General features: G+C 44.1%; 1 protein-coding gene across 1 annotated transcript in view; it reads right to left on the bottom strand.

Moving 5' to 3' along the window:
- The window catches only part of NDUFS4 (NADH:ubiquinone oxidoreductase subunit S4), an 807,100-nt gene extending 799,853 nt beyond the window's left edge, over positions 1-7,247 (bottom strand). The window contains exon 1 of the mRNA XM_069627264.1: positions 7,056-7,247. Within this exon, the coding sequence (XP_069483365.1) occupies positions 7,056-7,138 (83 nt within the window). The 5' untranslated portion in view covers positions 7,139-7,247. The remainder of the gene's footprint in view (positions 1-7,055) is intronic.
- Positions 7,248-27,261: the final 20,014 nt, after the last annotated feature.

Below are 27,261 nucleotides of genomic sequence, written 5' to 3'. Positions count from 1 at the left end.
GTGTTGCCACTCCAGATCTCAAAATAATACCTTCCAATACAACAAACATACCACACTGAGAATGTGTGTTCTTTTAGTTTAGTGGCCTTGACAAACGTATATATCATTTCAAGAAACATGTCAAGAATAGTTTTTCGTGCCCACACCACTCTGAACTTGATAAAAATGCATCAGAAATTAGCAGGGCGATGCACATGGTGGATGTGTGCACATAATTTAGGGGACATGTGCATTCTGGTTTATCGATGGGTGTATAGGGCAGGTGCCTTTAGCAGAACCCTACCCGGTGTCTTCCTGATGTGCATTGTGATCTTTTCGCCTGGGGAAGGAATGAAGGATGGGGAAGGCAGTCAGTGGTGGCGGGGCCTGCAGCGTTTCCTCTGCTCTGAAGTGTACTGTTAATAATATGATGCTATGATAAATCGAGGTTGCTTGGGTCTGTTCGGTGCTTACCCGTTTGCCCTGGGCGGCATGGTATATTTTACAAATGTATATATTGAAATGGACGTGGGTGTGCTAGCCATTTCTTACTGTGATATGACATTTTTTACTGGGCAACTTTGATAACGCAAGCATGATAAGTGTTATTGCGTGTCTAGACTGATCTACATTGGAGCTAGTTGGGACAAGTTTTCGTATTAAGGCATTGCCTTTTAATGGCAAAGCCAACAGGAGTATGTTATGTGTGGATACTGGCAGAGCCAGCTTGGACATGTTTTCTTATAGTATTACTGGCATTAAAGCCAACAAACAGGATTATGTTCTTATATGGTAACACGGCACATATTCATGCAGTCACCATGGACAGCACACTGCTACTAGTGAGGAACGTGGGCTTGTGGCGGGCATGGGCTCATTATGCTGGCTCAGTCTCCATGTGCTCTGGAGCCAAAGGGGAGGAAACGAATGAGGTTCTCCCTCTGCGTTCCTTCCCGCACTCAATATGCGAGAACTGTAACAAATCAAAATGCTTCAGATAACTTCCAACACCTGTAAATATATATATCCTGCTACAATCTATTTGCTTTGTTTTTTTTGCATATCCCCGACAGCTGGCTCGGTTGGTTCTGGCTCTGTTTCTAAGGGTTGAATTTGTTGACTCATTTCATGCAACAGATACATGCATTTTCTTTTCCATTGCATGGCATCATTTGACCTTGGACGTCTGCTTACATTCACAGTAATTTGGTAATATGGGCTGTGATGGGTCAGAAATGAGAGGCGGACACAAAGTGGAAATATTCTCAACATCAGCCAATTGTATTAACTAAAAGGAGTTTGGATAAAGCCTACCTTTCCCTATCCTAAAGAGAATGTCCCTTCCAATAAAACTAAAGCAGTCTGACCTTATGTAAAATCTAAAAACTAAATCTGACCCTCACACTAACATACACAATAAAAAGGTGCAAGGTTAACATTTCTAATTTCAATTCAACAAATATTTGTAAAAACCTAAACATATAACTCCAACAAAACAATACTTGTGTCCAAGGTTGGCTCCCTTCCCGTAAATTGTTTCAGGAAAATTGTTCAAAACTTTCTGTTTCAACAGTAGTCTATTAAAAGGAAATGAACAGGTCTCTTTCACTTAATACTTTCCTCAGAATGGCAAAACAAATGTCTCTTCCACAACACTGGTTTGAATATAGCAAAAGACAGTCTTTCCTAGTTTTTTAGGGTGGCTTTTCCACAACACTGGTTGAAGCATTGCAAAAGGCAAGTCTTTTCTAATTTTCTGGTTGACAAAATGTTCAATTTAAACAACAACTTGATATGATAAAGATTCTCTTTAACACTCCCGTTCAAAATGGATTTCCTGGTATACTGTCCTGCCAGGACACTTCTCAACTGAATCTCTAGATATCCTGGTTTACTCCCCTGCCAAGATGATCTCCCTTTTGACTCATGCAAATCTCCTGGTCTACTCTCCTGCCAGCTATCTGGTCCCAAAGGGTTCACTACCTGATCTGTATCTCATCGAGTATTTCTGTAACATTCACATTCCTCTTAGATATAACACAGTTGCACTTCTTCAATAATAAAACTTTGACTTCAGGTATTACTTATTCCAAATTCCACCATACATGAGGGTTTGTTCAAGCTCTGTCTGCCAACCTTTCTCTCAACATCTCTTGGCAATGCTTATCCCAGGTTTACCCAAATTGACATCTAATATTAGGAGAATTGTAGCACTTTTGCCCTTGCTTTCAATTCTACTTGGTCGGTATTCAAAAATGCTTTCCAAGTGTTCATTAACGAGTTGCCACGTCCTGGGACCCCGACTCTTTTGGGTTCACTCACCGGTGTAACGTGCAGCTGCAGCAAAGAGTTTTCATTGGGCAGGCGTCCCCATTTTGGCAGAGTCTCTTTCGGATCCCGCTTTGGCATTTCATTCTTTCACCGATGGAACCATTGCCACTCTACAGGACTGCATCTCCTCTGGTCCCGCTGCACACAGTTCACCTTCACCAGTCCCTCCAGTGCTCCCGCTACAGCTCCACCGGAGTTCCTCTCCTACAGTCCTAAACGCCTCCAGATTTTTACCAGCAAACATTTCCTGCTCTCCCCAAGGCTCATCTGTGAGTCTACCTCTGCCTCTGGTTTTGCTTCCTGCTCTGCGCACTCTGCGGCTTCTCTCCTCTCTCCAATCTGATATTTGCAGGTGATATCTAAATTTAAGTGTCCCACGTAGCGAACCTTGATCCTGACAACTAGACTGCACGTTGTACTTGGTGTCACATTCACCCCATAACAACTCCTTGCTCCTCTTCCTCGTCTCAGTACTTGAAGATTTCTGGGACTTCAAGTCCAAGGAAATTTCAGATAGTTTGAAGTTGTTTAACAGTTTTATTTAAATAATCATCATAAACATTAGATGTTAAATGTGTTTTAGACTTATTATACACATATGGAGCATGTATAGAGTTGCGTTTGAAATATTTGGCAACAGTAGGTTTCAGGTCTTTATAATTAAATGGTTCTTAATAACAACATGCCATCAAAAACTCTAGAATTATGGGTTCTTCCTCACAAGAGGAAAACACTGCTCCCTCCTGCTGGAGTCACCCTTGCCCTAGGGAGTCATCTCCTCCCATGTAATCCACCCTCAGAATACCACACCCAGGGTCAAGATCAGATAGAGTCGGCCTTACCCTGGTCATATTGGAGGAGACTTGAGGCTGGCTATCGGTGATGACTCCAGGACTCTTCACACACTGATATTACCACTACATATGGTGATCCATTCTTGTACGAAATGTATATCATACTGCAGTGTTATTGTAACCATATTTTTCTTAGTGTACTGAGGAACAATGATATGTGATGCCACTTCCTGCTTTGTCAAGGGGTGAAAGGTTGTGTGCCATCACTTCCCGTTTAGGTCACTTGGAGGAAGGGTCAAATGGGATCACTTCCTGTGATGTCATCAGAGGTCAAGGGTCACATGATGTCACTTCTCCTACCCCTGGCATTTTGGTGCAAATACATGTCTGGCTGTAATGATTGTACCAGGATGCAAGTTGAAACTTTGTTAATGACAGGCGGAAGTTAGTGAGACTGGCTGAATGCTCCGAGAATACTAGAGAGCTGCATGGGATGCACATGGGCGGCGCCAGGCTTGGGCGGGATAAAGCCCTACCACTTTGGGGCGGCAGTATTCACTCTCCTTTGAGGCCCAGCCCGGGCTCAGACGTCAAGAAGCTGCCACATTTCTCACCTCAGAGAGTGTTGTATTTATTTAAAAACTTTAAAAGTAAAGTAAATAGACCGCTCTCCGAACTGAGAAACTTTCCTGAATGTGACTGCGGCATCAGCAAACGTGCAAAGAGCAAAAGCTTGCCCAGGACATGATATCAGTAAATCCCCTGTCTGGACGCTTAAGGCTTAGCTTACTGCTGGGCTCAACTTTTAGTTGGTCCATGCCTCCAATGATTAGCTATGCATTGCCTAACTAAACTGTCCGTGAGATGCAGAGGCGTAGATGGGGTAGGGCCTGAGCTGGTCTAGACGGAAACAGGTAAGAAATTTTATTGATTGGTGTGTTGCATGCATGTATGCATTATTTTAGTATTTTTATTTATTGTGTTATAGTTTAAAGAACTTTTCACATTATAAATATAAAATCAAATCATAAAATTACATTGTTACAATCATATAACATTCTTCCAATCATAATTAAGCATCAGTATCTCATATTTCCTAAAGTAACTCTAACCGTACAGTCAACGCTCATAAATAACTTATTTACTGCAATAAGTAACAGGTTAAATCTCTGCCAGAATTTAAAGAACGACATATTCATCTTGTTATCACTGGCTATTAGACATCTCCTCCAGAAAGCATTACCTTTCATTACATCTTAAATTGTGAACATACTCACCCAAGTACAACATGTATAAATTGCCCATCTTGCTACAGCTCGTTAGAACATGGGTGGATTCCATAATGTAGCCAACTGGCATAAACTACATCCCCTTTCTTCAATTGGCATCCCCAATCTCATGCCCCAAACCTCTAATATCGGTAATTGGTTTAATTGTAGCAACATGATAAATCTTCCCACAGCCGGAAAAGGAGATTTCACTAAATACTTTTGTGAGATCATACAAGTAGTTCGTACTTCAACAAAAGCTTTATAGGGTTTCAAATTTATCAGGTGGACATGGTTTTTTCCCGAATCCCGCACTCTCACCTTTCCTGTGAATTCTTTAATTAGCTGATGCTTTCCCAGCTCCCAATCCGGAATCCACCTCGAACGACTCCTCATTGGATTGTTTAAATGGAGCCCTCCCGATTTGTGATTGTTTCGAGTATAGCTAACAGGGGGCATTTAGGTTATTTGCTAGCATTAATATACAATACTCCACGCCGCATAACCACTGTAGCATTAATAGAGGTAATTCCCAGTTCCAGGAGTAATGCCTATATGGGAACACACAATCCTAGTATGCCTCTCCATGCTTGTGCAGCACACAGGGCAATATTGTCATACCGTGGCATGACTTTTTTATTGGCGTTAGGGGCAAATACAACATGTGCAGTGCTATAAGTGGGAGAGGGCCAGCCGGGGCCAGGCCTCGGCAGTCTCCGAAAAGTGGGGCTGAGCCGGGGCCCCCCTTCCCACCAGGCCATGGCAGGGCACACTATCCCGCCACGGCCGCAGCCGCAAAAGGAGATGCACCTGTCTGCAAGATGCAGTTTCAGCGACGCGGGGTGGTATTCCCGCACCGACTGCAAGAAAGTTCACTGTCATATTTGCAAAATTGATACGTGTAAAAGAATGACAGAGGCGCCCTTCATAGGATACTGAAAGGTATGCCAGTAGGAGATTAGGAGTTACACCAGTAGGAGATTAGGAGTTGTACTGACACAAGACAAAGGTGGGGATAGTGGGATCCAGGCTAGCATGGGGAATGGTACCAATCTGCAAAGGTTGTCGCTTAGCCAGGAGCCAAAGGGTGAACCTGCAGCAAGCTGCAGGAGGGTTATGGGCAATGTCAATGTGTGTTGATAGCACAGTTATTTGCTTTTTGTTGGAGCTGCTTCCGTACAGTGCCTGGTAAAGGAAAAGAGACAAATGTATACATACATACGAGGAGCCGAGTGTTAACCGGCGTTTTGGTCATACATAAATGCGCCCCAACTGCGCATTAGAAGCCAGCTTTTTTTTTTTTTTTTTTTTAACCCTTGATGAAAATTTTAAATCCTCCCATTCAGATGATCCTCGAAACTAGCGTTCATTTGAGTAGTTTGGGCCCGAGTACAACTCCGGTCCTTACCACACTACTTGGGTTGGCACTTACACATACTTCTGTGTGTTAAGGTCATGTGCAACTAAACATAGTGTATACAGGCTAGTTGAGCACAGTGAGTTTGTTTTGTAAGCCATTGATATTCTGTGTTGTTAAGAACTATACACACATATCTATGTACTGTTGTGTTAAGGGTGTAAATTCACCCATTTAGAACAAAACAATGTTTGGGGTTCATAAAATCGTGTTATGGTGTTTTTTGTTATGCCATATAGCTGCAAATTGTTTACGAGCCCCTTTGTATGAGTAACTGTGTGCATGAGCACATTGAAAGTTGTTTTATGTTATTGTGTGTATTATGAGTCGATTTGAGGACGCACTTTTATTAATGTGGTGTCAGTTTTACACAGTTGTTAATACGTACACAGAGCGACTTGTGCAATAAAATATTGTGACACTACAGACTCCCTGAGCTATAAGCAATGTGGATTTCATCCAGAACAGTAGTTTTTATAACTGTATCCCACATGTTCCATTTCGTGGTTCTATGTGCGGGGGAAGGGTGAGCGGTTGTGTCTTTTCTAGGATGCAGTAGATCAACCTGTGCCTGGTAGCAAACAAACACCACCTGTGCCTAGATTGCACGAGCAAGATGCGCAGGGTGTGCCCGTGAAAGGATGGTGTTCGTGACAGGACGAAAGTGGGTTTACTTGAGTGCGAATGCTGGCAGATGTAACAGTGGCAGTATGCAAGGGAAAATGTGACAGTATTAATGGGGGTATGTTAGCAGCATACATACTAAGCAAGTGTGGGTGTTTTTCCTGCTAGGGGGAGCAGGATATGTACGTTAACTGCCACTTTATATAGAAGCCTTTTAAGGATCATCGTCATCCAGTCCTATCTTTTTAGCCAACAGCTCTTTTGCATGCTGGGATTTGAAGTGCCACATATGTAATGAAAAACAGAAAATGAATGTCCAACCATATCTTGCAGTGTTGGCTAAACAACCAAGAATTGGCAAACCTGAGCATGATTACGTGGGACTGGTGGCAACTGCCTCTGCCAAATCTTTTATGTGCCAAGATGTCAGATAGTGGGTGTGTGAGGTTGCAGGTGTACTTAAAAGCCCAGTTGCGGTATATGCGTGCACCAGTAGAGAGGTACCGTTGCAGAATGCCTTCTGTCGGGTGCTTCGTGGAAACTTACACGTACCTTGCCCGAGTAGCAAGCTGTGCGGACGTACACGGTACCTGTACAAGGGTGCACCCCTCCCCCGAAAAAAACGATTCCCAATGTCATTACCTGGTACGGTTCAGCAGCATCCCTGCGACTGCTTTCCTACTCCACATGACTTGTCTCAGCAGCAGTGACATTGAGGCCGCCATGATTGTCTACACTCTGACTCTGCCTACGGTTCCACGTCAGGGTCAAAAAGCTACGGCGCAAACTGGGAGAGGAGAAACGCATGCGCACAAGAACCAGGAGTTAAGCAGTTAGGTGTTCTATCACGGTCGTTCTGCTGAGCTTTTAAGAGACGGCGAAGGAAGGACAGACACTGCGCTCGAGATATCATAGCCACAGGCAGTCCTGATTCAGGACTCCTGAATAGAACTGTCGAGAGATACACAGCAGGCGGAGCTTAGCTGACGCAGCAACTGTATGACAACAATGACCGAAACTGGCACATCTTTCCCTATAGTATCAGCAAAGTTGTGTACAGCTTTTAATAGAAAAATGATACCATACAGAACTGAAAAATACATATGGCAGAACAAAATGACCAGCCCACAAATGGATTAGTAGTATGGCCGATATATGGGAGATTTATTTTTAATCACTTTATATTGCTACTATTTTGGGGTTAGTGCAATCATTTCAGGATCAATTTGTATAGTTTTAAAACTTTTTCAGGGGTATTCGTGGTCTTTTCTGCAGAGTACTTGGATGTAATAATGCTGATAAATTCTGACGGTTGCACAAGTGGAGAACTATTGGCACATCAGTGTTAATTTTAGCTGTCCTTTTTCCTGTGTCTACTGCACCGTATTATGTTTTTCTCCCTCTTTGGAGTTATTATTGGTTTAATATATTTTATATGGTAGTAAAAAAAATTATGGCTCACAGAATTTAGCTTTTACTATGAGTGGGCACCCACCTAAGCATTGTCTTAAGATTGTGACGTTACATTAGTTGTTGGCCCTTTTTCACAATTTGAACTCGTTTAGTGCACTTTTGGCTGCAAGAGACAATCTTGGCACTACATTTCCTACAGTTCCTGTAGTAGTCATGTGGCTCTTTCCATTAACAGCTAATACTACACGACCTAAAACACTGTTTTGTCTCAAAGCAAACTGAGTCCAGTGATAGTTCCTGCTGGCTATTGTCTTGTATCTATTGGTCTGACAGGTATTTGTCATTGCGCAGTCCCCATCTAGTTGCAGGTTCTATTCACTCACAGAAAGGGGCGCATCCGCGAGCCCGGCCATTCTCTACCCATACGGTGCCGCAGAATAGAGGTGGACTCAGCAGACTTTATGGAGATCTTCTACACTGAGTTGAATTTTCAGCAATTAGGAACCAGAATTCTGGCTCGTGGTTCTCTGCATCTGCTAGGAGTATGCAGAAGTACCAAAGCTATGTAAACCCAGAAGTTTGGGGTCTCGCTGCTTCTGATTGAGTGTTCATAGTGTTGCCGGAGCTTCCCTTTTCTTCTGCCTGATATTGTTTCATCTTGTGTTTATGTTGCTTCACGTATTGGAGCTTATTGTTTATTTGTCTTCTGGGGCCGCTTCACCACCATGTCTCTGCGTGCCCCCTCTGCTTCCTGTGAGTACTCTCCTGAACAGTACTGTTTTATCACTTTTCTCTTCAGTTGCCCATTTATGCTGTTATACGTTGGTTCTGTGTTGTGGACTTACTTGTCCATCATCCTTTGATCATGTGCCTTGTGGACTTCCTTTGTCCATCCTTGTTTTGTCCGGAGTCTTATGAACTTCCTTTCTGCATCCTAATTTTGTTGTGTGTCTTGTGGACCATATTCAGGGGGGTTCACAACAAAAGGAGAACAAACTGAAGTGCCCTTCTTTTCCACCCATGTCTTTTCTCTGGTGACTGTTACACTTAAACCTCTCCACTACCTGGTAAGAATGTCACTGAAACTCACCCCATTGTAAGAAGCTCAATGCTTCCAGTCAAATGTGACATCATACCTATTGTACATTCTATTGTGATCAAAAAAGCATTGTTCTTCCCTGTATATAAATATAAATTAAAGAAAGCGTTATCCTCACCCTTCGACAATACCATTGTTTGTGGTCCATTTGTTGAGTGGCATTGCTTCATGGAACCCTGATAGTTTTCCAACAGTATTTACATTGTAACTGGTCTAGCAAAGTTAGCTATTTAAGCTACCCTGTACAATAAAAGCAGTGCTCGCCCTGAATTCCGCTCTGGCTCTCAAAGCTCTTACCACTCTCTTTTCTGTTCACTGCAGGTTCAAAGGGGCTAATGGAGAGAGAATGCAATAGTAATAATCTCCTTCACTGGTGCCAGACGCCTGTGTTTGAGTGCTAGGCAAGATTTATTTTTCAAATAATTGAAAACCAGAAATTAAGCTAACTATTTCCTCTTTGGCCAAGCTATATTCTCTTTCGCAAAGGCCAGTATGTGTAATCTTATTACAAACAGTCATGCAATTCCATTCCTAACAATTTAAGTTGCTGCGTAATGCAGAACTATAGTATTGCGTCTGTAAAACACTGCATTGTCTCCATAGTTTACAGTAAAGTTTAGGTTAGTGTATCTAAATCTCATAGTGTCAGCTAAATTTTCATTTTGTTGGGGAAGATACATCACGTTAACGAGTGAACACTTTTGAAAATGTACAAGATCACACAGCCAACTGCTTTTAGTGGCAAAATCCAGTTCTCTGACCTCGATGACCTGCTGGTTGCATTTATTTCTGCAACTGGTGCAAAACGCATGAGCAGCTTTATACCAGTTACCCTGAAAGTGAGATGGCAGCAAACTACAATATTCCACCTAATGTGACTGGTTCTCTAGCTGCTATCTACCCTGCATAGTCTTTTTTGCTTTTTTTCCTCTTACATAATTAATACACAAGGCCAACTAGATGTTTATGCAAAAGAGTGATCAATAGTTCCATCCAGACTGCACATCGACACATCTACTGTAATAAGACAGACTGTAGCATCCACAGCTCACTTTGCTCTATGATTACGATTGCGTTATATTTATATTAGAACCTGTGGGAGAGCTGGCAAATTGTTTTCAGAGCCTTTTTATCATATCTGTTTATTTGTGTCCTTTCATGCAGCTAACCTTTTACTTTTCAGACAGAGCTCACAAAATCCACTCACCCACTCGCATAGTCTAATAGATATTATGAAGGGGGAGTACCAACTTTTATGTAACATTTATTTTTTTGCAGTAAATGTAAATAACTTTCACTGTGCACACTGTGCATAGCAGGCTTCTGGATGTGCCAAACTAAGTGGGTTTGTGGCAATAAGTGCCATTTTACACAGCCCGTTTACATTTTGTGTCACCATTGCTATGGGTTGAGTGCATTTCTTTTAGGTCATGTAGATAAACTAAATTACTTAACCTCAGGTCTAGTGGAATTTTGAAGAATTTGCCAGTCCCGATTCGTCTCACTAATATCTTAATTCAGCGGTACACAAATGCTGTATTCTTGCTCATTTTATGTTTTGGATACAAATTACTTATGGTGACATTACACATATTAGTACAACATTGCTAATCAAATGGGCACATTTGCTTATAAAAAAAAATGTAATTAGCAAACTCTGCCAATCAATTTTTGAAAACTAATTTATGCCATGTGAGATACATTTGGACACAAGGTCACTTTTCTTTAGTTTTAGTCTGCTAGGTAGGAACGTTCTTGTTAGGATAGGGACAGACAGGTGTTCATCCCACCCACACTTAAATTTAATAAACATGGCAAACATTGAGAAAATGACAACCTTGTGTCCGTCTCTCATTTCTGACCCCTCACACTATGTTCTTCCTGACCGACTCTTCTCTCTCTACTATGCAACCTGTCCTCATGTAAGGACTGTGCTCTCAGGTGGCCCCAAAAAGGAAACTAGATATCCACCATCCAGAGACCTTCTAATGTGGCTGAACAATGGCAAAGGAGCTATTCTTGTGCGCTCGCTTCATAAAATTATGATTAATGAAATTAATAATCCTCCCATCTAGCTTGGTTAGTTTTTCCACCTCTGCCAATCTTCAACCCCTAATTTCTCCCAATGCCAATGACAATATTTCTGTTCAAAGTAGATCTACATTCCCTCATGTCTGCTTTGTTGCCAATGTCATCTGTGGCCTCTTTTTTAAACATGTTTTATTTTGGTAACCTGGCCTAATAATGACTGTTCAGCTCTGCTCTATTTCTTGGTTCCAGACAATGTCGCTATCATTTGGGTTTTGTGAAAAAGCAACCCTTCTGAGAGTGGGTGCTGTCACAGTGGGACACTAAAAGTCCCTACTGGCTAGCCCAAGTGCCCCAGGATCCAGAAAAATATAGGTCCAGAGGTCAAAGATAGCTGAAAGCTCCCTTTTGCTTGCTAGACCCAGTTTCTCGAAGGTTATAAAGAACAAGCTTCACTTTAATCAAACATTGCAACAACACAGAGGGTGTGTTTGGTACTTCCTTCCTCCAGTCACAAACACCAAGGAAAGTAAATTTGAAAGCCTGTGCGACTTGCAGAAATATAATGTATCAGTTCTTCCTCTGCCTGGAGAAAAGAAAAACGCACACAAAGTTAAAATGTGTCAAACATTGTTCTCCCACTCAAGCAACCATTACAAGAGATAACATTCTGACTTTCCTGCAACCTAAGCACTTGGCAGATGAAAGAAGCGTAACAAATTCTTCCCCAAGCTTACCAGAGGGGTATCTATGGATAAAGCGCATGCTGAATACATAGAGCCACATAACAAAGGGTAGGCAGCCAGAGAAGAGATCCCAGAGAAAGGGGATGAGAGCACATAGTTATAGTCCAGGACCGTTTATCATTCAGAATAACAGCTGACCCTTGTATTACTTTGGGCTAACCTCCTGAGAGACCACCTAACCATAGTCATATGGTCCAATCAGGAAACATTAACACTCACACCAAACAGGTGCAAACAGTCACCTTCGAGAACACCAAAGGGGAAGAAGAGACACCTTTAAAAGGCGCTTAGCCCAGTCAGCCTTTGTCAGTGCTGGGAAGAATCCGGAGGGAGGAAAGCTGATCCTGGGATGCCCAAAATCAAGGGATTTGGCAGATGGCGGTCTCTGGGTAAACTACCAGCATCAAGGTTGGATGCCAGAGAGACTGCAAACAGGAAGTCTTGGTCAGAAGAGTAAGACAGACTTGGGCAGAGCTGGTCAGAAGAGAGCAGCAGAAGAAGAAACCACAATGAACAAGTGCAGCAGGGAGGAAGACCTAGTGGGAGATCTGCAGAAGAGTATAGACAGACTACGCTTTTTAGAAGGAGAGCTACTGGGTAAGAAGAGGGCCAGCTTCGTGGGAAAAATATGGGGTACCATCTGAGAAGTAAAAGGGAGAGAGAATGAGAAGTGCTTAAAGATAAGAGTTTATTTGGGAAGTGATTGAGAAGGGTACCATCTTGGTGAGGGAAGCAACGGTTTCTACTTGGGAAGCAGAAGTGAATGTGGAAAAGAAGGACAATTTGAAAGCGTCAGAGCTAGAGAGCGAGAAATAGATTGTCTGCAAAATGAGAAAGGAGGGTACCAAGAAGTGAGGGGTACCAGCTGGAAAGGAAAAGTAGGTGCCTGTGAAATTTGTAAGATTATACCTTATAGCAAGATTGTTAGAAAGGAAACAGAGGACGATTGGTTGAGGTTGAAGGAATGACAGGAAGAGAGGGACTTTGAGTAAGACTTGGAATGAGGGAGACCATAGAGTGGAAGAGAATGGGGAGCGAGAAGGACACCATCAAGAGAAAGGAAGTACTTATGAGAAAGAAGAAAAAGGAAAGAAGATGATAGATATTGGAAGAGTAAGAAGGAAAGCAAAGAGAAAGAGAGGAGGATAAAGTATTGGGGGGCCAAGTGGCAAAGGGGAGGATGTTCATGCACAAACGAGGCCCTCTACGAAAGGGGGAACATCTGCTCCAACACTCACCAGTGACGGGATGGCCGGCCACAAATAACCACTCTGACTCAAATGTGAGTCCAAGGGTATATATTGACCTTCAATAGACAGACCTGATGCTGAATTTTGGGTGTTTTCTGGGCTTAGGGTTGTGGGTATTAGGCCGTCCCTTTCTCTCTTGACTTCCCCAGTCTTGCTCACCTCCCAAGCACAGGCGTTCTTACCGGGATGTTAGTAGTAGTCAACAGTAACACCTGTGTGTCTGTTTCTGACTTAGGCTAATGCTGGTTTTCCTGATTCGAAGGCTGTCTCACTGCCTAGGGGTTTTCTAACTTTCCTTGACCTACCCCACTTAATGTTTTAGGGAGTTGGGGATGGTGCTTTCTTCCACCCGGTGTCACGCTCACTTCTCTCCCACCCATTCATACCTGACCCTTCACTTTACTGGTCTCTTCAGATTTTCTCTTCCCACCACATCAATGTCCCTCTGATCTCCCAATCTGCCTTACTGCCTACACCCTTTCATCATACTTCTTTTTTTACTACTGCTCTTACTATCACTCTGCTCTCCAACTACCACTCCCTGAGACCTCCATTGTTATACTTTCCTCCTTCCTTCCTCCTGGCTTCCTCTGCTACTACTACTACCACCTCTCTTTTCCTACCATTACCACTACTCCTATTCTCCCACTCCCTGTCCCTACTACCACCGCTCTGCTACTACTACTATCTCTCACCACCACTACTCCCTCTCTACTCCGACTACCATTCACCAAAACCTACTACCGTCCACTGTTACCAACTACTGCATACTAATCCCACCACTTCTTCTACTCCCACAACTACTACCACCTCTGCTACCACTACCACCCTACTACTCCTACTCTACCTCTACTCATCACACTCTCCACTCACTCACAAATATTCCACAGACTCTATCTCTACAATGGCTTCCACACTCTGGTCATGCTTGCCTCCTCTGGTCTCTCGGACTTCCTCCACCTCCTATCCTCACCTGCCATGCGTCTGGGCTCCTGGAAACAATGGAATAGGCTTCGTTGGGGCGGCCATTGAATGTTCCATCACGTAACGTTTAAGGTGTGGTGACGGGCTAGTCTTTTGTTTTTGCTGTGAAACGCGCGGCTAGCGGGGTGGTACTTTATTCCCTTCCTCCCGACTACCCGTGCGTTGTAATGTCAGAGTTACGCTTCCGCTTTCTCTTTTGTTTGCTTTCCAACGCTCAGTGCCTTTTCTTATCTTCTGTGCGACTTCTCAACTTTCAGCCCTTTCTTCCACCCTTTTTGATTGTTTTTTCGCCGCTCCCTCGGTGGTGCCTTTTCTTACCAGCGCCTCCCTCTTTTGGCTTTCCTAGCAACATTGGCTGCACTTTATCTTTCTCTCTGGTTCCACTTCCTCTTACTTCTATCATTTACTCTGGGCGCCGCAACCTACTTCTCCATAAGCGGCAGTCATTTCTATCAGCCAGCTACCTACTTACCATCTGCGGCTTGCATCAACGACTTACCTTGCCTGTATTGAGTCATCTTGGATATTATCTGTCTCTCGCCACAGTCAAGACCAGAGAACTTGAAAAAAAGACAAATCTGGCAACATGGTTTTTTCTGCCTGCGGCTTTTTCCCTGAAATATTTGCCTGTCTCGGTGGCCTCATGTTTGTCAGGGGTTGGGCTCCTCCTTCCAGAAGACAGTGCACTGGAGGGGTGGGCCTGGGTGAAGGAGGCACAGCATCCATTACTGAAAAAGGTTGTGTGACATGTCCTTTCGGAACTGGATGGTCCACGGAAGGGGAAGGGACGGGCCCGGCACGGCACCTGGAGGGGGAAGCAATGCAAGTGGTTAATGGGGAGGAGGACAAGGCTTGGAAGGAGAAATAACTGGGCATTGAAGAGGGCCTGGGTGAGGAAGTGGTGGAGGTTAAAGGGATATCCCCTGGATTGGTGGCACCAAGTGTAACTGCGTGGGTGTAGGGGTAGGTTTGTGTTGCGTCCCCCAAAAGGTGTGGCGGGGTGGGTCGGCTAACATTTCAGTGTTAAGAACTGAACATGGGTCATTTGTATTCACCAGGCCAGCACAAGTATCAGTTAGCTGACCGAACCTATGCATTCTTTAAAGAGAATTAAAATGCCACACAGGAAAGTTTAAAACAATTTTCTTTATTTTCATGTCTCTTTATTTGACACACCAACACGTTTTTTTGTATATTACTTTTTAGTTACATATGGTGCATCCCTAGGAAGGTTAACTGTTATTTTCATGCTTAAGTATTCTAGTGGCTGCTTTGGGACATGGACTAAATGCATCTGCTCAGCATTAAAGGTCTTTTAATTGTCTAAACAAGCCAGCCACTGCCCAGCGCACACGCCAGATGGCAACTCGATGTCACTTGGCACTTTGATTAGGAAAGTAGAGTTCATTGTCTGTCAACGTGCAGACAGTAGTCCATGGCAAATCAGTGCAGTGATATGTTTGCTACAATGGTTTGTGCGCTGCACAAGTCACCACCCCATTGGTTATTGGCGCCTATGTGGTACTCCCTTATGTAACAGCACATATACCTGTTTTTGTCTGATGTGTCCAATGTCCATACAAGAGCACACTGGAATGTTTTGTGTATATGATTCTGAAGAGTATGCCATACTGTGCCCACACTTAAACACATAAAGCAAAGAAGTTGCCTCAAATTGTAAATCTACTAGGCCAAACACCCTTTCTACACTGCCGCACCATGATTTTCACTAGATGAAGGCCAGCATTAATAAGAGATGCTAAAGCCAGCTCTATTAGATAAAGCATGGACCTGCTCTTTTGTGTCAAAATAACCCCTGAGACCTGCATAATAGTGAGGAGATTGTGGCTGATGAAATGTGGACACTTTACCGTGCATTAGAAGCCAGTTTTGTTTAAAATGCTTCATCAGCTTATTACTGGTCAAGCTAAAGTTTGAAAAAGCTACAATCCTTTCTGTGCAGCCTTTCTGTGCATTGTTTATTGGGTCTCTCTTGTGCAGTATCCTGCCCTGTATGTAGATATCATTCCCTATAGATGTTTCTATATTGGGGTTGGGCATGCCCACACTGAGACCTAGTCCTCCTCTAAAATTATTCAGAAACAATTCTTCAGAAACAATAAGCAAAAGAGACCTTGTACCCCTGCCATCTGCAACTCTGGAATGAATATTTGTATTGAACTAAATTTGGATCACATGCACTAAAGTAGCTCATACATCTATTTTCTTAAAATCTTTAGGTGAGGAGGATAGAACAAGTGCTTGGAGCAGTCCTTCTGGAACCTTTTTGTTCGCTTTCAAGGACATCCTTCTTAGAGATCAGGGCAGAGAGAGGAGACACAGGTACGGCAGAAACTGAGCTAAGTGAGATAAGAACAGCCCGGAGCCATAACCTGTGTAACGTAACCTTTAGTGTATTTTTGGCTTGCGGATATCCAGACCTCTCACAGTGCACAGATTTATAATCCTAAAATGTACTTGCTGAGCGAGTCTGTTTTTTTATAGAACAGTGAATTTGACTAGTTAGCGATACAAATTATGTTACATATCTACATTTCAGTGCAATTCACTACATCCATCCAAACCAGAAAGATTGCAGATGAAGCGCCAAAGGGAAGGCCAGCCTACCATTGAAGTCTTTTTCAAAAGACCGGGCGTTAACCCTGCAGATCATATTAAAACTTCATCAATTAGTGCTCCTCATGAAGAAGAAGTGCATACTGAGTATCCCGATGAGCATGAATCACAGTCACAACCAACAAACTGTGCTGGTGATGACATTGCTACAACAAGTTCTTTCACACCAAATAGCACACTGTGTCAGTCTCCAGGTGACCATGTAACCCGGATGTCAATCCTTACTTTGCAAGAGCCCTTTCAACCACCTACTGAGGAGATACCTCCACAAATCTGTGGTCAAAGAAGCCTGCGATTTCAAAGTGCCTGGTACAAAGAATTTGAGTGGCTGCATTTCAGCCCTGATTTGAAGACAGTGCTGTGTTTTACTTGCGCAAAAAGTGAAAAAATGGGTTTGCTTGCCTTGTCAAAGAGACGTGAGCCATCATTTTCTTCAATAGGATTTTCCAAATGGAAGAAGGCACATGAAACGTTTGCAACTCACCAGTCATCTGAAACTCACCAGCATGCATCTTGGAAAATGGTACCTGCCCTACAAGGACAAAGCATTGATGCTACTCTGCAAGATCAGTCAAGGAAGTCACAAGATCTTTCAAGGAAGTGCTTATATAAGCTTGTCATTGCTTTGCGCTATCTGGTCAGACAAGGACTGCCACTGCGGGGTCATCAACTGGATGAAGGAAATTACAATGAGTTACTAAATATTTGGCTGTGAAGGGAATGAAATGTTCCAAATGTAGCTACAGCGGAAGCAAGACTACACCAGTCCAGCAATACAGAATTAAATCATCTGTTCAATGAGTCATGAAATAATCTGTTCCACCATAGCCAACATTAACTGCAGCTCAATGTATTATTCTATTATTGTGGGTGGAACTCAGGACTGGGCTGGAAAGGAACAAGAACGCGTCTGTCTTCATTATGTGGACTCTGACATGAATCCTCTTGAAGAGTTTATTGGCTTCTATGAGCCCAAGGATACGACGGGATTCTATTGCCAACCTAATTCTTGATGTGCTTCTTCACTTCCTTTTCCTGGTGCTCTCCTCCGAGGTATGGCATTTGATGGTGCTGCTAACGTGTCTAAGGCATATCGCGGAGCCCAAGCTTTCATTAAAAAGAAACAGCCACTAGCCTTATTTGTACACTGTGGTGCACATTGTGTAAACCTAGTAGTGATGTAGTATTCCGGGGGTGCGCGTGGAGTTTCACATGCGATAGGCCTGGCGCAAGCAGGGTACGTGTATTCCGAGGGGCGCGCGGGGAGATTTACACGTGTTTTCGCTGATGCGAGCGGGATACGTGTATTCCAAGGGGTGCGCAGGGAGTTTTACATGCGTTTTCGTGGTTGGGGGGCTGTATGCTGGTCCACTGGCCTTTGCGCCATGTACTGGATTTGTGCGATGTTTTTGGCGCATGGAGCGGGGTTGGGGGCGTAAATGCCGCTGCTGTAGGGTCGCTGCGCCACGGCTGCTTATGGATTTATAAATCCTTGAATATGCTTTGCGCCTAAATGGGGTTTGGCGCACGCGGCTGGCGCAGACTGCCACACGCGCACTCTGTGCGCCGGCCGCGTGCGCCACTTGTGCGCCGAATTCTATGAATTACCCCCTTAAAGTCATATCCAGACATCAATGTTAGATTGTTGCAAGTGCAACTGGAAATGTTCTCACACAATTACACATGCACTTCCTTAAATGAGGCTGTGAGCCAGTTCCAACAACTTGGGAGTGATGTTAGGAGACTTTTTGGTGAGCTGGAAAGATTTCTTAGTCTGCTGATGGTCATCCCTTTAAGCACATGTGAAGCGGAGAGGAGTTTCAGTGCTCTTCTGCTGCGCTCCACAATGACACAAACTCGTTTGAACAGCGTTGCTCTTTGCCATGTGCCTCAAAGTCACCTAGATCAGGTGTCTTTAGACAAGATTATCCAGCAATTTATTCAAGGAAATGAACGCCGTCAAGCTACATTTGGACACTGACAATTTCCGAAAATGGCATCTTCAACCAGGGTTCAGTCTTGAGTAAGCTTCTGTTTTCTCTCTTTACCATTCCTCTATGTCTTGCTTTTGCTCCTCTTCCTTACTGGCCCTTAAACATTGGAATGCACCCCTCTCCTTCACTCTTGCTCCTCTTTTCCACTCTTCCCTTCTTGTCTCAAAACACATTTGCTTGCTTGCTGATTTGGTCGTTTCATTTATGTCCAATTCAATTGCACAGTTTCTTTTACTTGTTAAACACTTGCTGCTCTATGCATAAAATAAAATGCAAATAATCCGGGATGCACTCTATTTTGTGTAAACTGCCGCTACATCTAAAAAAAAACAAATAAATATGTTGCAAGTAATTAATGAAATCAGAATGAGCAACCTAATGCACTGTTCTTGCAGGCATCCATTTTATATTATGTCTATATGCTTGTTTGAGTCAGTGCCCTGGTGGCAATAATCAAACACCAGCTCCCTTCTGCTCCCTGCTTGCATGGCCTCTTTAGGTAGAGGGGGAGCAGGCTTTTTTACTGTTGTCAATGCAGTGAATTCTAAAGACCAACTGTGATGTTATAAGTTTCAGAAGACTGGTGTGTCTTTATAATTTAATTTTAAAGATACCTATCAGTCTTATGAAAGTTATAACCGAGTGCGTTGGCAATGGGCTCTTGTCGTGTAGTACTTTAGTCTTATCCCTCAGTGTCAACGTCTGCCCACTCCTTCCCACCCCTATTTTTCAGTTGTCATGATATCCCGCCCAACATTTTCAGCAAAGTTACTCCACTGGTTAGTCCTGGCAGACGAGTATACCAAGAAAGAAAGAGTGGCTTCGAAGAAATTTGGGTTGTGATAAAAAAAAAGTGTTGTGGAAAGAAACTTTTAACTTTATCATCCTGAAAAATCATTGCATCATTACGAGTCCGGTGGTAGCCGTGCCAGTAAAACCGGCAGGCTGCCGCCAGACTTGTGTATTTCTCCAGCGCCTGGCTTCATGGAAATACCAGGGGATTATGACCCTGGTGTTCCTGGAAGTCAGGCACCGGAAAAATGTTAATCTCCATTCCCATTTGAGTACCATAGGATTCAATGGGGATGACGGAAGCACTGACACCGTTAATAACTGTGCCGGTGCTTCCGGGAAGTCTGCATGTGGCTGCCGTCTCACCCGCAGACTCCGAGTATGCTGGTCCAGTAACAACAGTGCCGGTAGGCTTACCGGTACCGTTGTTACCAGACCCATACACTTGTAATGAGGCCCAGTTGCTCTGCTATCCTGACAAACGTCTTCCATTGGGAGAATAACTGTGATATTCTAATATCTGTTTTACATCCTTGGAAGGATACAATGTGAAGGAAACAATTGCTTTGGTTTATAATGAAGTGTTTTGTGAAAGAGACATTTGCTTCACCAAGAAGGACACTGTGTGGTAGAAAACAATTGCTTTGGTGTTTGAACAAGTGTTTTTGTGAAAGAGACATTTACTTTAGCAAGTGGAAAGATGCATTAGATAGAAAAGACATGTATGTTGAGCTGAACGGAACTTTGTTGAATCAGAACTTTTTCAAGGGTTTTCCCGAATGTATCCAGGGAAAGCGAGTCAAACCCTGGTCACAAGCTGCAGCTACAAATTACAGGTACAGTTTTCAATTATGGAGATACAGGTAATCTCATAGGTCATCCATAAAGAACTTCATAAGGGCTGAGCCCAGTTTCCCTGTTCTGGGTACTTCTCATACTAAAGAAGACCAATGGAGGTGCGGGGGGGGGGGGGGCGGGACGGAGGCTCTGGCCATTTCATCCCTGTCTCCTGACACAGTTTAGCTAGCTTGAACTTTTAGACCCCATTTCATTTTTCTACCACTCCTGCTGACAAGTGGTCAGGGGGACAATGTAAATTATGTTTACTCTTCAAAGTTCACAATAATGTTTTCATGATATCGTTCACAAAATAAGCTCCCTGATCACTGTTAATGAACACTGACATCTGAAATCTGGGTACAAATTCACATATCCATATTTTTGCTACTGTCACTATGGGCCTCATTACACGGATGGCGGTAAGGATTTACCGGTACCGGTATTTTACTGGTACCGGTAAATCCTTACCGCCTTACTACGAGGTCCCTTTGCGGGTTGGGGAATTTAACGCCTGCTTTTTGCAGGCGTTAAAAACCAACCCGCAAAGGGACCCAGGGAGCTAATTACGGTACCGCAATTTGCGGTACCGTAATTAGCGCCTTCCCCATTCCCGTTATGCCCTATGGGGCAAAAATGGGAATGGGGAAGGGCAATGGTGGAAGGGGGAATTACCGCCCCGCCAACCTTGGAATGAGGCGGTAATTCCCCTTTCCACCAAGGCGGTGCCGGTATTTTACCGGCATGAACCATGGCGCTGTTAGCGCCATGGTTCTCCGCCATCCGTGTAATGAGGCCCTATGACTGTTTTCCTGCAAGGATAAGCCTCTTCCCAGCCAGAAAACGCATCTACCACCATGAGTAAATACTGCCATTCGTTGTACCGTAGTAACCATAGGAAATCTATTTGCAGACCTGCAAATAGCGCATAGAGGGGTGGGTGTGCCCCAAGTCTAAGTGGCACAGTTTTCCACACATTATTCTGTGTACAAATAACACATCTCTGACAGTATTCCTGTGCCATAGTTGTAAAATCAGGTGTAAACCAAGAGCGACCCACTAGCATTGTCATCCCCTCTCTTCGTACATGTCCATGATACACCCTAACAAGGTGTGACACTAATAATTTTGGAGCTACTAACCAACCCTGCTCATCTCGCCACATAGAGTCCTCATGTAGAACAGCAGCTTTTCCTTGGATGGTTTTTGCCTCTTCTCTGCTAACGCTGTCAGCAGTATTTAGTGTCTTTTGTGATGAATGACAGGATTCTGTCACTTCTCCCCAGCAGGGAGCCTTTCCCTGTGAGGCTAGGGAGGCAAACCCGCTATGCAATACCCTCCATAGGAGTGCAGGCAAGCAGGACCTCACTGGGAGAGACTCCCCCACTGGGTACAAGGACTGCTGTTCTTATGAGGAACTCCCGAAACAACATCACTAATCCACCTTCAAAAACATCTAGTGAAAGAAGACATTAAGAACAAACCAGAATCTGTTATTGTCAGCCAAACACTGTAATTGTGCATATGAAAGGACACTTATATGATACTCGGACAAAGAAAACCACTGGAAGAATACAGAGTATGAATCAAATAGAGAAGAAGGACTTTGACTCAGCGCTGAGGTAGTCCCACGACAGTGTCCTAACACTTAGAGATGGGACCTTGAGAGAGAACTGGGGGTTTTGAATCAGCTGGCAGGAATACGCTAAAGGAATCTTGAAGGCGCGCGTCCGATGCTTGAGAGAAGCCTAAGGTATTGTGGAGAAAACTGACTAAAGAATGAATGAAAGAATGGAGAAACTGTATGTGACAGTCCCGAAAAAAGGAGAACCTGACAAGCGAAGGAGAGTGTGTCAGCCTGGTAAAAACCTCAGTGACGTCATCACTAAACAATCCAGGTAACGTGGAAAGCGGGAGAGCTGGTAGGAGGACCGAAGATAATTACTGGAATGCTCTTCTCATCCCAGTTGAGACAAAATATCAAGAGTACATCAGGAGAGTGAGAATCATTACTGGAACACTTATACTCTTCCCAGTCTAGATATAGGGCCTCATCACGAGTTGGGCTGTAGCCCTTAAATGCGGTGGTAACGGTATTACGGCCGCATTTAAGGGCTGGCCCTATCACGAGTTGGGTGCTAAATCGGCTGTTTTACCTCCAGCTTTTTTCTGGAGGTGAAAATCCCTGTTATCGGCGATATTACAGCCGGCTGTATTAGCCCACAGTATTAGCACCGAAAATTCCCCATTGGATCCAATGGACCAATCAGGAATGGGGATTTACCGTTAAGGCCCAACTCGTGATCCGGTGGTAATACCACCGGGCTGGTCGGTGCTAGGGCTATTACAGTCCAACTCGTGATGAAGCCCAAAGTATTAAGAGTGATCACTAGATATAATATTAAGAGTGAACGAGGAACAAGAGAATCAATACTGGAACCCTTAAACTCGTCCTAATCAAGATAAAAGGTGGACACTGAAAAAAGGGAAAATCATGAATCTGAATAAAGAGAAAGGAATAAACTTGTCCTCTAAAAGGAAAGGGATAAACCCAATTGGAATAAGATAAGACTAGAACAAGACGGAAAGAACAAGTAATCAAGTGAAAGAGACGGTTGAGACATGTAAGAACCCAGTATCAGAATTGTGTGATTTGATAAAAGTAGTTACCAAGAACTACCTAAGGATATTTTATTGAACTGAACCTGGTGAAAAACCACCTCACAGGAGAAGGGAGTCATTCTCCTGTGCTTTTGTTGTTCTAATAGTGGTACGGTTAGGATAGGTTAGTTTGGACAGTGGACTGATCTTGAATTGGGGTCTGTGAGAAACCTGAGGGTATTCTCCCAAGCAGACCTCGAGAATCCCTTACTCATGTGGCGTGGGAAGGGCCAACGTGCTCAGACCTTAGCCCTAGGGGCAGATGAGCGGGAGAGGATCACCTGGATGGGGGAGCCCGGGGTTGGGCTCAGGGAAATACCCCAGGTGAGAAGCGTGATTATTCTGGGGAAGAAGGAGAGGAGGACGAGATCCCAGAGGCCTTTGCAGACTGTACTACATCTGCCTCCTTCCTCCCATTGAATCTCTCTTGCCCAGACCCAATGACCCCTCTGTAAATAATCTCTCCCAGGGTCCCTGGTTTCCATGTCACTATGGTTATTATTTTCCGAACTCCCAGTCAGCATTGACAAATCACTACTGTTCCCTTAATCCCCCCTATTCATTTCACAAATCCTACCAAACCTACCCTGCCAAATTCACCTACCCCCCTAGGATGAAGAATATAATTCCCCCTTCTTATAAAACCTTCTCCCCATCCTACCACGTAGAATACTCAGAAACTATCCCCAACCCCCTTTTCCGACACAAACACTTTTTCCCGACATGAGAGACAACAGACTAACACTAAAACCGTTTACCTGACATGTCCCAACCCAAAGGTCAGGCAAAGTCAGGCAATTGACCAGAACCACACACACCTGACAGCCCTTTCCTTTCCCTGTGGAGATAAAAGATGGAGCATGAGAGCACATAACGAGCAAAGCAGACCGTACAAAGACAGAGCTATTCAAGTATGGCAGTTCAAGAGGAGGAGAAAGACAGCGAGAATCGAGGGGGTGACAAGGAGAGAAGATACCTTGCCCTTTTTGACACAGACCCACAAAGCCTCCCAAAAAGAAATAGCAGGACCGTGAACAATAGCCCGAATGTGTTGCAGCAGATGTCAACAGTACACAGAGTTTGCCTATGCTGATAAGCAGGACAGAGGGAGACGTCTGCTACCGTGTTACCGGCCTTGACTCCAGATATACTGAAAAGCCAAGCATTTAATCAAAGCCGGTGAGCGTAGTAGTGAATCGATAAAGAAACTGAACTGTGGTGAATGAAAGTCGCAAAGTGGCAAATTAGGAAGAGTTCAAAGAACTATTAGCATTAAGTGAAAACCAGCTACAGAGGGGTCCGGCACCACGTGGGTGCTCACTTGAGAGACTGGTTAATCCCATGTTTTGTTGAAACTACTGACACCAGAAGGCGGTGGGAGAGCTGCAAAGAGAGGTCAAAGTGGTCATACAGGGGTCTTGAAAAATCCTCTGTACAGATGAAAGTATTTGACCGGCAAACGCCTAGAAAGCAAAGGAACTGTAAAATTGGCAAGCGTGAACCCGACAGAAGGATGCCTACAGAACGGGGCGAAGACAAAAATCCCAATGAACAGTGTGTTGACAAAGGTGAACCCGACAGAGGGATGGCCACAGTGAACTGTTTAAAAAGGACATTAAGATTTGTGAATACGAAAAGTTGAAAATATCTTTGCATACAAGCCACAGTGAACCCGACGGAGGGCGGCTGATATTCAAGTAGGGTCTGAGCCCGGAAGAGAGGGACTCAGGGGTGAAAAACAAATCACCCACAGAGAGGCAAAGATTCAAGGAAGGGTCAGAACTAAGAAGAGAGGAATCCAGGGGTGAAAAGGCAACACTTACCGAAACAGGCCGTAGTGAACCCGACAGAGGGAGGCAAACATTCGAGAAGGGTCTGAGCCCGGAAGAGGGGGATTCAGCGGGTGAAGAACCATCACCTCATCGACAGGTTAATGTGATAGAGGAATCTTTTGAATACAAGCCAAAGTGAACCCGACGGAGGGAAGCTGATATTCAAGAGGCGTCTGAGCCCGGAAGAGGGGACCCAGGGATGAGGAAGCATCACCCAAAGTGCAACCAGAAGGGAACTTTTGTTGAACATTTAGTTTAGTATTTTGAACCTGTCAGGCCCTCTGAAGCAAGAAAACTAAACTACCGAAGGCCCTGATATCGTTAAGACCTTTTGTGGATCCGAGCCCGGAAGAGGTGGATCAAGGGGTGAAAAGTCATCACCCGACGTGCCTACAGAAAGGAACCTTTTGTTTGTTATTCTGAGTACATCAGGTCAGCAGAGGCAAGTGACATTTTGTAGAAAAGAGACTTAACCACCTAAGGTCCTGATAGCTGAAAACAGAACTGTCATCTCATGCTGGGAAAGCTTGAGCATGTGCTGTGTTCCGGAGTCCCGCCTTGTTCCATGCTCAAAACGTGGGGAAGGGAGACTCCTAGCTACCACATCCTGACTTATCATTTGTGAACACTTCTTTGTTTCTTGTGAATCCTATCCCACACTCTTTTGTATTTAGTTGCAAGGATTGGCAGCAGATTTTTTTTAGTAAAGGCCCTTTTATTTTGATAAGATGCCACTAGGACTGCCTACTTGCTCCCATTTTAGATTTAGGTTTAGATTACGCATTTTTCCAACTCGCATATACAGTTTAATAAATACCCTTCAACTGTGATCACTTGTCTGGCTATTCTTGATACCATGTCTACCATGTCTTCCTTACAGGTCTCACTGACGACTGATGAGCACCGTAGTTAGTTTTATAAAGTAGGAACACTCAGGTCATAGGTCAATATAGGACTTTTCACCTTTCATTTAATAAATATCAACAGGGAAATGGAAAATCAGAGTTTATGTTCTTCTTCTGACCCACCACACTTCCTTGCAAGCCTCGTATGATGGTGAGGCAATCAGTAAATCCTCAACGTACTGTACCAGTACTGCTTTCCCTGGCAGCTTTATGTCATCCAGATCGTTCTTAAGCTGCTGTGAAAAGAGGGTGGGGGGGCTCTGTGTGGCCCTGTTGCAAAAAGGTCCATATGTACCGGACCCTGCTATGAGGAAATTCGAATAGAGAATACAAATAGTTATTGGCTATCTTTATGTATGGGTACTGAGAAAAAGTCTGAACAGACATAGAGTACTGTGAAGTGAGTTGAATTGGGGTTGAAAGCCCGAGATGGAAATGTTTGAGGGAGAAAAGACAGAAGATTATTTTTGAAATAGCATTCTGTCTTTTTTCCCTTAACATTTCTGACTTGGTCCCCTGCCCCCCAGCCCCACTCCCCTACTTACCTTGCTGCTGACTCGCTGTGCCTCAGCGACGCCTGTTCCCTTTCACTTCTTTCTTTTTTTTGTTGGGACTGGCTGCGGGGGACACCCTGCAACCCTCACTCACAATATAGTGAGCAAGGGTGCAGGGGACACCCCTGCAACCCCCGCCACTGAATGGGTATTTGTTCAAACTTTTCGGCCATTCGGTATTTTCGAACGGTCTATATTCGGCCAAATCGCGCATACGGTCATTTAATCTTTGTCTTTTTGGACAATTCCAAGTGAGTTACCTCTTCGGAATGCAAGACAATATGGTGGCCAGATTCAGCACCACTTTGAAGAAAGGTATCACCACTCTACTGACAGTCCTTAAGTTTTGGACATAACGATAAAACTACTTAACTGGCTTTTTCATTGAAAAAATTGGAGTATTGCATGGACTGCTAGTAGCGACTATAATCCCTTGTCCCAACAGCAACTCAGTGACCGGTTTGATACCTGCCTCTGCTTTGGGCTTCAGGGGGTATTGGGGAGTGTGGGGCTAGGGTCTACCTTTATTCTTACTGGCTCAGCGGTATGTATGTATCCTGACTCATTCTCACTGGAGACCCACAAAGAAAATGGTACTGACTTAATAAAAATCTGCAGATCATCTGACCACTATCTATGCTCTTTCCCCCTGTTTTTCACGCTGGTCTTCCCTGAGAATTGCCATAACCGCTTCTGTATTTTCAGGTAGCACACTCAGAAACACCCCATCTGGGGTGCAATGTATGATGCACCTCATGTTGCATAGTGGATCTCTCCCTACCAAATTTGCAGCTGATATGGCACTCAAAAGGAAGGCATTGTGGTCTGTGATGGGCCCCAACATAACCATAAGGGGCTTGGTAACCGGTGGAAAATCGTAGTGTTTGAGATGCCCACCGCCTTGACTATCTCTCTAAAAAAGGGGCTACCTGTTTCCCTTGCACTGGACATACAGATCTTCCTGAATCATAGGAGCTTCCTCTTCTGGTGGTCACAACCCATTCAGAACTCCCCTCGGCCCATTTTGGTGCTGGAGGGGAGCCTGAAAAAAGTGTGAATCTCTTCTGTACACTGTGCCTCCCTTTGCCATAGATGGAACTGAAGAGGGCTCCTTGG

Source organism: Ambystoma mexicanum, chromosome 6p, assembly GCF_040938575.1.
Source record: "Ambystoma mexicanum isolate Mex_15411 chromosome 6p, UKY_AmexF1_1, whole genome shotgun sequence".
Taxonomy (NCBI): domain Eukaryota; kingdom Metazoa; phylum Chordata; class Amphibia; order Caudata; family Ambystomatidae; genus Ambystoma; species Ambystoma mexicanum.
The sequence above is the reverse complement of the archived record's forward strand: the minus strand, read 5'-3'. Positions and strand labels throughout refer to the sequence as shown.